General features: G+C 35.5%; 1 protein-coding gene across 1 annotated transcript; it reads right to left on the bottom strand.

Annotated features, from left to right (window-relative positions):
• Positions 1-2678: 2678 nt before the first annotated feature.
• On the bottom strand, positions 2679-11550 carry LOC110094260 (probable phospholipid hydroperoxide glutathione peroxidase). The gene is made up of 6 exons (XM_020819455.2): positions 11230-11550; positions 9716-9792; positions 9557-9618; positions 8492-8610; positions 3336-3503; positions 2679-3127 (listed from the first exon to the last, which is right to left on the bottom strand). Exons 1-6 carry the CDS (start codon positions 11446-11448, stop codon positions 3095-3097), a joined length of 678 nt encoding a protein of 225 aa, XP_020675114.1. The 5' UTR covers positions 11449-11550; the 3' UTR covers positions 2679-3094.
• Between the last annotated feature and the right edge of the window lie 1295 nt (positions 11551-12845).

Raw genomic sequence — 12845 nt, 5'->3', positions numbered from 1 at the left:
ATGATCATTCAGAGTGACTTTGTTTAGCTTCCTTTAGTCTATACAGATTCTCCAACCAGTGATAGTCCTAATAGGGATAGGTTCATTTTGTTCATTGGATATTACAACTAAGCCACTCTTTCTAGGAACACAATGAATGAGACTCATTCAATAACTATATGAAATATGATGTATAATTTTAGCATCTAGCTATTTAAATATCTCCTTTTTTACAACCTCTTTCATAGAAGGGTGTAAACTTCTTTGATGATTAGCTTTTGGTATAAAATTTGCCTCCATTAAAATCTTATGCATACTAATTATGGGGATAATTGCTTGGATATCATTAATAAACCATCAAAAAGCTTTATAATAATCACCTAAAATCCTAATCTACTTGCCTTCATATTTTGTATCCAAGCTTGTAGAAATTATCACAGGCAATGTTGAATCTCTTCCTAAAAAGATATGCCCAATATGGATGGGTAAATCCTTAAGTTCTAAAATAAGTGCTTCCTCTATAAAAGGTTGAAAGGTTATACCCACAAATGAAGTATGTATAGTTTCAACCTTCTCCCAAGACATTTCAATAACATCTCTAAAATATTGAACAGATTATCCTAAATCCTCACCATCTTCCTTTAAATCTTCTTCCAATGGGTTTTTCCCTAATAATTCTTCCTTAAAGCTCTTTATTACAATTTCAACTACATCAACTCTAAAATAGTCTATATTCTGTTCATGAGGGAATTTCATATATTTAAGAATATCTATGGTCACTTCTTGATCTTGAACCCTTATAGTTAATTCCTCTTTATAACATCAATTATAGTTTTTCCTATTGCTAAGAAAGGTCTCCCCAAATTAATTTGTATTTCCCTATCCTCTTCCATGTCTAAGATAATAAAATCAACAAGAAAAATAAACTTGTCTACCTTAATAAGTATATATTCTACCACTCGCTTATGATAAGTGAAAGATCTATCAACAAGCTAAAAGGTGATAATGGTGGGTTGAACCACTACTACATCTAATCTTTTGAAACTGGATAAGGGCATAAGATTTATTTAGATCCTACCACATAATTTATCTTCTATTGTCATAGTAATAATGAAGCTACCATGGCCTTTAAATTGTTCAAGAAGTTTCTTTTGAATAAGAGCACTATAGTTATCAATTAAAGACACAATTTCAAACTCTCCTAACTTTCTTTTCTTATTCAGAATTTCCTTCATGAATTTAGTATATATGGGCATTTGCTCTAAGGCTTCATAGAAGGGTATGTTGATGATTAACTTGTTAAACACTTCTAAGAACCTAGATAATTGATTATCTAAGTTTTGTTTAATCAGACTTTGGGGAAAAGGTGGTGGTGGTCTCTTTATAATCTTCCTAAAGGGTCTGGCAGTTTCTTAGATTGGTTCAGGTTACTGGTGTTTACCTCATTTTTCTATGAGATCATCTGGATCTATCCAGACTTTTGATTGTTAATTTTATGATTGGCAACTATAAAGTTATCAATCATCCACCAGCAATCAATCAACAATTAGTTTTATCCAATCAATCAACCAGTCAACACTTCAATCAACTCTAATCAATCAACCAGTCTACACTTCAATCAACTCAAATTAATCATCAATTTATGAGTTGCCTCATCATGGGTGCCTTCAATTGAGTTTGAGTTTTGGCTTTGAGTTCGGCTCACTACAAAGTGTTACCCATGGCACATGATATATAATAGAGTATGGATTGGTGAGTTCAGGATTCATCCTTGTAAACTAAGGCTTCATTTGTGATGATTTTTTTATTGTTTCTTAAAGTTATTTTCTAGTACAAAAATAAAAAAATTTGTACTAAAAAGTTATTTTAAGATGCAGTAAAAAAATCATCCCAAACAAAATCTAATTTAAAGTTTAATGATTCAACATTAGCTCATTTAATTTAACTTGGGAGCTATTTCTATTGGAGGCTTGCTACTCTACGGCAATCTAATTTAGTTGAATTAGACAAACTTTCTTCTACTTTCTAAAGCAGCTTTTTTAATACAAAAATTTTTATGTCGAACAACTTTTATACTAAAAAATAATTTTTAAAAACATTAAGAAAGTTGTCACAAACAAAACCTTAATAGCTAGTTGGCCAATTAGAGTTTTATTGAAAAGGTGGATCCTATATCGAAATAAATGCTCATTTAGTTTGAAATTGCATCTTACAATCCAATTTTCTCTAATATTCATTGATAAACTTCAATCATACATGAGTTATAATTGTCACAACCAAAAATACTAACAAAAAGAAGAGGTGATGCAAATTAAAAATATTATATTTATATTTTAAAAATAGCTCATAAAACGCTAAGTCTTAAAATAGTAGACAATGCTCTCAGTAGTTGCCGTCCAAGATGGCCCAAAAAGTGTAGTATCTTATGATCTTAATAGTGAGAAGTGAGAAAACCATCCAATCAAAGATCCGCAAAAAATCAATAACAAACAGGAGCCCTAAACAAGCTAATGAAATAGAAGATCATACTCTAAAACCATAATGTACATGTATGAAACCTTCAGCAATTACAGATTGAAACTCTGACAAAAAAAGAGATTCATCAACACACTATTTAATATCCGTTCACGAAGTCTCGGAATGAACTTCAAAACATAACATCATCAATAATAAGTAGCCGTCCATTCAAACATAGAAAGTGATCAAAATGATAATAAGCCATAGCGGGTGAAAACGACAAAGTTATACAGGCTTCATAAGAAAAGAAATTTAATCAACACACACTAATTAATAGTATAGTTGGTTTAAATTTGGTTGATGGTCTTCAATCATTTGGAGCTGATCTGATCACAAGGATCTCTTGCAACTCCTAACATCAACAGTAGTACTAATTGATACCGAATGCGATTTATAAATTCATAAATGTATGTATTGCGAGCATAATAAAAGGTTTACAAAGATAATGTCCATGTGGACCAGATATATAACATCATAACTGGCGCCTTATTACTGTAGCTAATGCTGTTAAACACTCTAAAACAGAATATCATCAAACTTTATCAAGATATATAGCCCCCCATAGAAACACTTTATTTAAGGTTCGCGTGTCCAGCGCCTAAGAAGTCTCCAAAAGCTTATTGATATCCTTCTGCAAATGGTTAAATTCACAAATACATTAGATAGTATTACAAGAGAATTACCAGAATAAGCACTCATTGGCGTAATGAGCAGAAATGACAAGCATTTCTTTATCCAAGACCATAATAAGATAGCCGTTTGATTTCTCCCGTGCTCGAGAATTTTTGCTCTCGTTTGATAAAGCAGAAATTCAAGATCTATATTATAAAAAAAGTTACCTCGATGCTCAGGGGAGAGGTGGTGGGAGCATAGCGATCGACAACACGACCCTCTTTATCCACTAGAAACTTGGAGAAGTTCCACTTGATGCTGTCCCCAAAAAGCCCACCTTTGCTTGACTTGAGGAACTTGTAGATGGGGGCAGCGTTTTGTCCATTTACATCCACCTAATAATGAACAACATAGAAATACGAACTGGTTCAAATGGTACTGTCATGTTAATAGTTTGATGTATGAATGTTACTGGGTGACCGACAAAATAATCTACAGCAGTGCAGTGTGCTTACAACCATTTATTTCAGTCATATTGATTAATGATCACTCCATGAGAAAAATCGAAACCATAATTATTTCTACAAATTCCAAGCCACCTCCCACAATCACAATTGACAGACATTTGGAAATTAAGAGGTTCATTGTAAAAACTTAAAAACATTTACAAATGGCAATCAAATCAAATGAGCAGGACGCAATTCTTATGCTTAAGCTAAGTTGCTAAATAGTTTAATTATCACTGCACAGATGCCTAGATGCACCAATTCTGTTATTGTTTTCATTAGGCTTGGACTGGCAAAGATCTAGTCTTCAGCATTTCATACAAATAAATTAAAAAAATAAAAATAAAAAATAAAACATAAACCTCTAATGCACAATTTTATAAAGTCGTAAAAATATTTGAGACTTACTAATAGGAAACGCTTGTAGAACTCCAAGTGGAACTTCATTTCAGCAATAGCTCTCCACAATTCTCCAACAAATCCAGAAAAGAACAGCAATAATAATGTAGTAGTTGACGAAATCGGAAGGAAAAAACCAAGATACAATTTATCCTCAATTCGAGAGGAGTATCTATATGTCCCAACTCTCTAGACGCCGCTAGTCCAAGAACGACAAGCACGAACAGAATTCAACAAATATAAAGATAACCCTAACTCTGATGCAATCCTTCTACTTAAAGCAAACAAAGTAATCTCCCAAAAGACTAAACAACCCTCATAATTCAAAATTCTCAATTAACCGCGACCAAAGAATCACCTTGTCCTCATGGAAAAAAGAAGAGAATTGACATTGCATCCTCTCGTACGGCTCCCATGTAGCGTCATAATCGGGAATATTCCTCCATTTGATCAACATACTTCTTTGATCCCCCCTCCCCCTTGTTAATCTTAGTGTAAAGAAATAAAAAAAAAAAAGAGTTTTACCTACTGTAATCCCCAAATCCCGCCGAACTCAAACGAAAATCTCGTAACTTCGTACATGTTCGACGCCACTCCAGTCTCTTCCCCGCGAATCCTGCAATGACAGCCTCAATCGCTGCTATTCAAAGTCTTTAAAAGCCAACCGAACGAAGACATCATGTCCGCCCTTCGCTACTCACGTGAACTCTCCCTTCCAATTCTCTCGGTTTCAAGAAAGTTGGGAAAGAGAAATAGAGAGAGAGAGAGAGAGGGAGACCTAACTCTCACTCGAATCCTCCTCTTGAGCCTTGAGCAGAGGGAGAGGTCGGCTTCTTTAGGTGGATTGGGTAGATAAAGAGGCGGAGGTGCTCGGCTCTAGCAGGAATGAAGCGATTGGATGGGAGTGTTCGGCTAGAGCTCGGGTTGGAGGCTCTCTAGATTGACAAGGTAGAGAGAAGGATCTCTCTTTTCTTCCCTCTCTCTCTCTTTCTCTATGTGGACCGAAGAAATGAGGAAGTCGGGTGCAAAAGTTCGTGGATTGGAGACCGACTGGAAGCGTCGAATGAGGCAACGAGTTGCTTGTGGCTTGCTATGTCAAAGGAGGAGCGGTTTTGAGGCTTCGGCAAAGGTGGGGAAGAAGAAGTTTAGAGAGGTATTGAGCTCTCGTTTTATTACTGAAGCCTGAACCGCGATTGAGGCGAGATGTTCGTATACGGAAGAAGTGAGCTGAGCGACGCCATTTGCAGATGCATGGGGCAGATTTTGGCAGGGATTTGCGGCAGGTCTTCGCCACAGGTAATGATTTGCATTTTTTTTATTTCTTTTGTCTGTTTGCTTTTGGTTATACTATGGAGGTCAACACTCCTCGTGAGAGACTGCTTGCCCTAAGTACTCCACACTAGCCTGTACAAAGCAACACTTCTTCAGATTGGCCTTTAGTTGTTGCTCCTGTAACACCCCTAAGATCATCCTCAAGTGCTCTTAAAGTACCTTGTTTGACCTGCTATACACCAGGATATCATCAAAGAAACCAACACAAACCACTTGACATATGGTTGTAATTCCCTATTCATGAGGGACCTGAATATCGTCGGGGCATTGGCAAGGCCAAACACCATCAACAAGAACTCATAGTGTCCCTCATGTGTTCTGAAAGCAGTCTTCAGAACATCCTCCCCTCTCATTCAGATCTGATGGCATCCGAATTTAGATCTATCTTTATAAAGATAATTGTCCCACACAGCTCATCCAATAGCTCATCTATCACTAGGATCAGAAACTTGTATAACACCATCTCCTTATTCAAGGCTCGATAATCTACGTAGAACCTCCAACTCCCGTTCTTTTTTCTTAACCAGTAATATTGAGATAGAAAAAAGACCCACACTAGGCCTGATAATCACTGCCTCCAGCTTTTCTCTGATCAACTTCTACATTTCATCTTTTAGAAACTGAGACACCCCCTACCTCAAGGTGATAGCATATTGTTGCTCCCTCAGTGGTAACAATCCTTGAGATGGTTGAAAGACTTCACTGAATTACTATACTAGGGGTGGTAATGCAAGAGGAATTCCCCCCCCCCCCTCTAATCAGATCCCCTCTAATCTCTGCAACTTCACCAGGAATCCTCCCCACACTTCCTGTAGGGTCCTAACCAAAATTTTGAGAGACACTAAGGCTTTGGATAACCCCGCATCTCCCCGGATCACTACTCTTCTCCCCGCCACCAGCAACTCCATCGTTAGTGCTCCCATGTTGACCTTAATATTCGCAAGGTCTGCAGCCACTTCATCCCCAGAATGATATCAGTGCTTCCTAACTCCAAGGTGAGAAAATCCTCTCGCCTGAATCACCGTATGGTCAGCACTACTCCCCTATATATCCCCATACCCGTCTCTACCTTTCCCGTGCCCATCATCACTCCATAGCACCCTGTATCCACCAATGTCACCTTTAATTGGTCCACAACCTAGTTAGAGATGAAATTATGAGTATCTCCAATGTTAATCAACATCACCACCTCCCTGTCTACAAATTCTCCATTCACTTTCATGGTATGACTCGGGGTGAATCCAACCACTGAGTTTCAGGAAATATCCGCCACATCTAAATGTAGCTTGTCCTCCTCTACCTAGGTCTCACTACCACCTCCCTACTCAACTTATTCATCATCACAGACAATGAGACCTGAAGAGTTCGGTCCCTGCACCTATGCCCTGGATTATACTTTTCGTCACATCTGAAGCATAATCCTTTAACCCTCCTTTCTTGTAGCTCTCTCTATAAGCTTCTTGAAGTTTCCCCCCACTTCCCCCTCCTACAAGCTTCTCCCTTGGGGTCTCACAAAGGTTGCTCGGTGTAGGCCACTTGGGTGTTAAGAAAGTAGTGGTCATCTTGTATGAGCCACCTGAATTGTCGCCTCTAGCTCCCCACTCCTAAAACATTTGATCCTCCACCAGTTGCACTATCTCCATAGCCTCTCCCAAGTCACGCATCCTTATGACACTAACTGCTGCTTGAAATTCCCCTCTAGAACAGTCTCAGAAAGTCGGTCCAATCTACTCACCAGGTACTTATATATCTCACGATATTCTACCATCGAGCCTTCCTATATCAGGTCAAAGAACTGCTCATAGAAGTCCCCTCTCATGCTGGTTCGGAAACGTTCAAATAAGTACTCTTTGAACTCCCTCCAACTTCATATGGGTTACCTCATAAGTCTCCATTAGTACCAAATCAATACCTTCCCTTTCAAACAAAGGTCGGCTACCGTCAATCTTTACTTCTCCGTCAACCCGTTGAAATATATCTCTACCTTGTAAATCCATTTGTGTGTATCCTCCCCCTCAAAGTTGAGCATCTTCAGTTTTCAGACCAGTGGATCTCCCCATTTCTCATAAATACTCCATAATTTCCCCTTCTCCAAGTGGGAGGTCCCCCCCAGTATCTCAATCCTCCCTTCCACGTTCATACCCAATCTCACCCTTCTTCGATTTTCTTCATTCCTTAAAAATCAACACCTCTTTGACCATAATCTCCCTCCCTCCTTTCCCAATCCGCACCCCTTTGCTCATTCTCCACATATCCACGCCTCTCACCATACCTTCCACCTTTCTCCTCCCTCAAAAAAGGTTCCAGATGGGGTCTTGCTTCTTCCTCTAAGATATCCACATCATTTTCATCCATACAATTTTCAAAGTTTGCATTTCTTCTTATCGGCACTCTTGCCTCCGATGTTGCCATTTGATTTTGAAGATCTCATATCTTCTTCATCATCTCCTAAAGGTCCGAAAAATTGTCTTCCATGGAGGAAATTCTATCCTCCACCTTCGTTTTGATTTGGCTCATCTCATACTCAAGACATTTTTCCAAAGCATCAACCTTTTTGGCTGCCATCGATACCCGAATCTTTGTTAGACTCAAAAATCCGGATTTTAGCCACAAATACAAAAATAGCAGTTCGACGATAAAAAACTGCTGAAGGAATCATCCAAAATCAAGTCCCGGACACTGCTCTGATACCAATTTGATAGAAAACACTTGTAGAACTCCAACTGAAACTTATCAATGATGGAATTTCAGAGATATCCCTCCATAATATTCCAACAAATCCAAAAAAAAAAAAGCAATAATAATGTAGTTGATGAAATCAGAAGTAAAAGAACAAGGTACAATTGATCCTCAATTCAAGAGGAAGATCTATCTCTCCCAACTATCATGATGTCGCTAGTCTAAGAATGCCAAGCACAAACAGTTTCAGAAAATACAAAGATAACTCCAACCCTAAGGCAATCCTTCTACTTAAAACATACAAAATAATCTCCCAAAAGACTAAACAACCCTTCAATTCAAAATTAGACTATGCTGCCGCAGAGAAAAGTTGGTCGTATTAACTATATAAACAAAAAGCATGGGTCTATTAATATGTTGCAGCAGACCAACCAGGCCCATGCAAAGCTCAGCAAAAATTTAATTACCTTGTCGAAGATAGGGTACTCTGCTTTGAAGCGTGTGCAAGCGAATTCAACAATCTCCTCATTGCTACCTGGCTCTTCACCTCCAAACTGGTTGCATGGGAAAGCCAATATCTCTAGACCTGCAAAAACGAAAATGCATATGTAAGCAAAAAATATACATATCTGAAATGAAAAACAAGGGTATTCAAATATGTCAGCAGAATTTCATATCATTATATTCAAGGCCTGTTTGAGGCGGCTTTTTTACTGCTTTACTTTTTAGACCACTAACATGCTTTTATTTTACTACAGCTTTTTTTTTTTTCTTTTAAAAAGTTCCTATGGTAAGTAGTAACTTCACGATCATATATACTAGAGTATGATAGTTGTAAAGAAACTATTATACCATCTTTTTAAAAAGAAAAAATCTATAATACCCATAACTTATCAAAAATTTGATCCTATCATGACAATTCTACAACCATTATTACAAGCCGAATCAAATAGGCCTTTAATATTCTTCCATGCAATTTCATCATGCACACAAATTTTGGAAACAAGGGCAGCTTCCTCTCATAAATTTGAGTGATATTGAATCATAAGGCAATCACTTGTACATTATTGATTTAATCTAGACAACATCTAGTAAAATATGAAATAAATGATTTTTCTCTTGGTCACTGTTCCTGAAAAATATTTACGAGTCATAGAATAGCACATGAACCGAAAAATGCTCAATTCTATTTTCTATATTATTTTAATTACTACACTGCTTTTACAATATGCAGAAATACAGAATTTCACCAACTAATGCATTCAAGTTAATTAGTACAAAACAAAATTTTACTCAACTAAAGCATTCAGCATTCTGCCACAAATACGGATAGAAAGACTTCGCAGTTCTTGTACATGCATAAACAAATTTTAGCACCATGTTGTAAAGTATGTGAAAATAAATATAACAACTAGAAGTCTGCTAAAGTGTACTTCTCATACTAAAAAAGAACTGGGCATAAACAATGTAATAAGACTATAAAGAAGGAAAAATTGGAGCTTTCAAGCTAATATATTGAACAAAACAATTACCTTTATCCTTGTATTTCTCATACAACTGACTCATCTCGGTATAATTTGAGTTGGTTAACCCGCTGCATCAGATATATTAGAAAGTTCAGATGTGCAATATATATTACTAAATTCTTTTTGAAATAAAAAGGTAGACACAGTAAAGGAGGGAACTAATACCATTGAGAAGCAACATTTACAATGAGCAGAACCTTGCCCTTGTAAACACTAAGGTCTACGTCTTCTCCACGAGCATCCTAAAAACAGAAAACGATTAGAGCTTTAACATGCATATTCATCAAACAAGCACTCACCAACTGATGGGAACTTGATCCGAGCAGAGCAATTCAAGCTTGCTCAAGCTCCCCCAAAAAAGAAGCAAGGATAGAAGACAAAAGGGGGGGGGGGAGTTTCAATCACGTACTCATGACGTCGTACTTCTCAATTTGGATTACTTATAGAATAAAATACCTATTTAAGCTAATTACTCTACCACATTTTAACTACTAAACTAATTAAAATTAGTTTCACATCACCAACTCTTCTAGTTATTTCAACATTCCTTAGACACAGTAAAATTCCCTACTAATAAACTTTTACATATTTAGAACAATGAAAAGAAAATTCAGTAGTAACAATGTGGAATCCTAATATGATTACATATCAAAATTGTAGAGATAAAAATAAGCAAACTGTTTGCAATTAAGATACCAGTATCCAGTTGGGGAGAAAAATCAGAAAAATCTCTACCCGTCCTGAAAATTCCTAATTAGCATTCAGAATGCATTACAAGTGTCATAATGCTAGCAAACTTCACCGTTAGTTGACCTTTGCAGAAAGAATACTGTGAGGGTTAGCAGGGAGCGTGATTGCCCAAAATTTCTATAATATCAATCCATTATTATTTCATTAAGGAAATTTTTAAAAACTGATTGTATCTTTAGATGCCGTAAGTTTTAGAGGAATTAAGACCATAATTCTCCACAATCCATCATGAATAAAATTTGCAGCATCCCAAACAGAGTACAGACATTATTTGGGTGAATATGTGTAAAATTTTTGTGTGCTTTTGTGCGTTGATAGTCTTTTCTACTTCATTTTCTTTCTTTCTTTCAGTATTTGAAGTACACGTTTCGTCTATTCCCCAACAAAATGAGCACTCATACACCAAGAAGAAAAATTCTGAAAATCCAACAATAAATTCATAAACTTCGGGCATGTTTAAGATCAATTAATTTATATTTTGAAATTATTTTATTTTATTTTATTTTATGTTTAATTTCTTTTGCTTATTTTCTCAGTTAAAATTAAATATGTATTTTGATTTTGTTTTCTAAGATAAAAACAAAATTTTATCCCAAACAATCCTTAAATAAATCAGCATATTACAGATCGAGAAAAATAAACAATAAAAATAAAACATTTGCTGTTCTCCATTGAAAACAAACATTCATAATAATGTTGACAGAGAAAAAACTCACTTTCTCACTCCACAATTCCAAAACTAGCAGCCTTATGCAAATAATCAATGTTAAAGAAAGTGCAAACAAATGAAATTAAGCCAAAATTACGCCAATTCCGGCAAACCTACATGTACAATCCAGAACACCTTCATTCTCAATTTCCCGATTAAAAATAAGAATTTTCAATTCAAAGATAAGAAAAACATACATACAAGGATAGATTCGACTCACTTTCACAGTGAAATCGTGGACGGATTGAACCGACTGTGAAGCCGTGCTCGACATCTTAGAAAAGCGTCTCGATCGCAAATGAAACGGAAAATTAAAGCAGAAGACAACGAATGGAAGATCGCGGAACTCTCGAAGGCTCAATACGGCAGAGAGGTGAACTCGGAAGGCAGAAATTAGTGTTTTCACTGGACGCACAGAGATGAAAGTGGTATAGAACATACAAATCAGCGGAGCTTTAGGTTTATAGTAGGTAATAGAAAAGCTGACAGAGGTCCGCAATGTGAACTCTCACGATATCAGAACAGCGAGATCTTTTTAGAGAAATCTGATTCTTTCAGCCATTGCAAAAAGTAGAAATTATTTCGTGCGCACGCAGCTCTAAGCTATTTTGTCCGGACTTCAAATATTTAGATAATATATGTTTTACATATATACCACTTTATTACATGTTATTTATATCTAATAAAAAAATATTAATATTACATATTTACTATCTATAGAATAAATTTAAATGCATGAAATTAAATATTAAAACTTATAGAATCATATGAATGTTAAAAATGAATTATTAGAGTGATATATTTAATATTAAAGTTTTATATGGATGATAGACATGTAATATTAATATTTTTGGTATTAGATATATAAATAACATAAAATAAAATAGTATGTATGTAAATTTCCCTTTATTTTTTAAGTCTAGCTTATTTTAAGAGTTTATGAGTCATTTGTACTTCGTGATTTGTATATCGTTTGTATTTTTAATATTATAGTAAAAAAGCGTAGTATTTATATGCCCTAACAGGAGAACATTTGCTTCTATCAATCAACTATGTTGAATTTTCAGTGATATTTTTATTCATTTTAAAGCTTTCTCAGCTTTTCACATATGTGTATTACATAAACTGTGGAAAATGAATTTTTTTTACATTGGATTGTCGTGCATTGTTGTTGTGTACTGTTATGAATTGCTATATATTGTTGTATATTGATGTGTATTATTGATATGTATAGTTTTGTATTGTTATGTACTGTTGTATATTGTTGTATTATTGTGTATTATTGTTGTGTACTGTTGTTGTGTATGGTTGTGTACCGCTGTGTACTGCTGTGTAAAATGCACTATTTATTGATTGGTATCGATGTGTAGTCAAGCTTATATAAACCAAACATAAACTTTGAATCCAACTGAATTCATATATATAACAAATAGTAAGCTTCATGAATAGATGACTCTCAAATTAGTTGAGTTGCCTTGAAGTTGTTCCATAATTATTAGGTTTTGATTCATCTTCAATGGATTAATATTGTCACAATTATTGAACAGTAGCACTTTCCTGTCTCAACAATTTAGGGAAAGGGAGGCTTTATTGATAGTTTTAACTCTTAAGTATTGCCTGAAGATATAAACCAAAAAAGTAAGCGCCTTCAATTTTTTAAAAAATTTTCATTTCTCACATTAGAATTCTTTAATTTTTTATTCTATTTAATAAATTCATTCTTTTAAAGAAAAGCAACAATGGCGTATCTATTGCCTCATACAAATATTGGATTTGCAACAAACAAGTGGGATAGCTTCCTATCAACTTCATTGTTCAAACCTCAATCATATTAAC

This window comes from Dendrobium catenatum, unplaced genomic scaffold (assembly GCF_001605985.2).
Source record: "Dendrobium catenatum unplaced genomic scaffold, ASM160598v2 fragScaff_scaffold_909, whole genome shotgun sequence".
In the NCBI taxonomy this organism is placed as follows: domain Eukaryota; kingdom Viridiplantae; phylum Streptophyta; class Magnoliopsida; order Asparagales; family Orchidaceae; genus Dendrobium; species Dendrobium catenatum.
Note: the sequence above shows the minus strand (reverse complement) of the source record. Positions and strands in the feature narration are given on the sequence as shown.

Coding starts and splice junctions, on each gene's coding strand:
- LOC110094260 (XM_020819455.2), bottom strand. CDS start 11,448: ATGTTCTATACCACTTTCATCTCTGTGCGTCCAGTGAAAACACTAATT. Junction 9,619..9,715: donor GTAAATGTTGCTTCTCAATG/GTATTAGTTCCC, acceptor TATCTGATGCAG/CGGGTTAACCAACTCAAATT. Junction 3,504..8,491: donor AGTACCCTATCTTCGACAAG/GTAATTAAATTT, acceptor GTTCATTATTAG/GTGGATGTAAATGGACAAAA.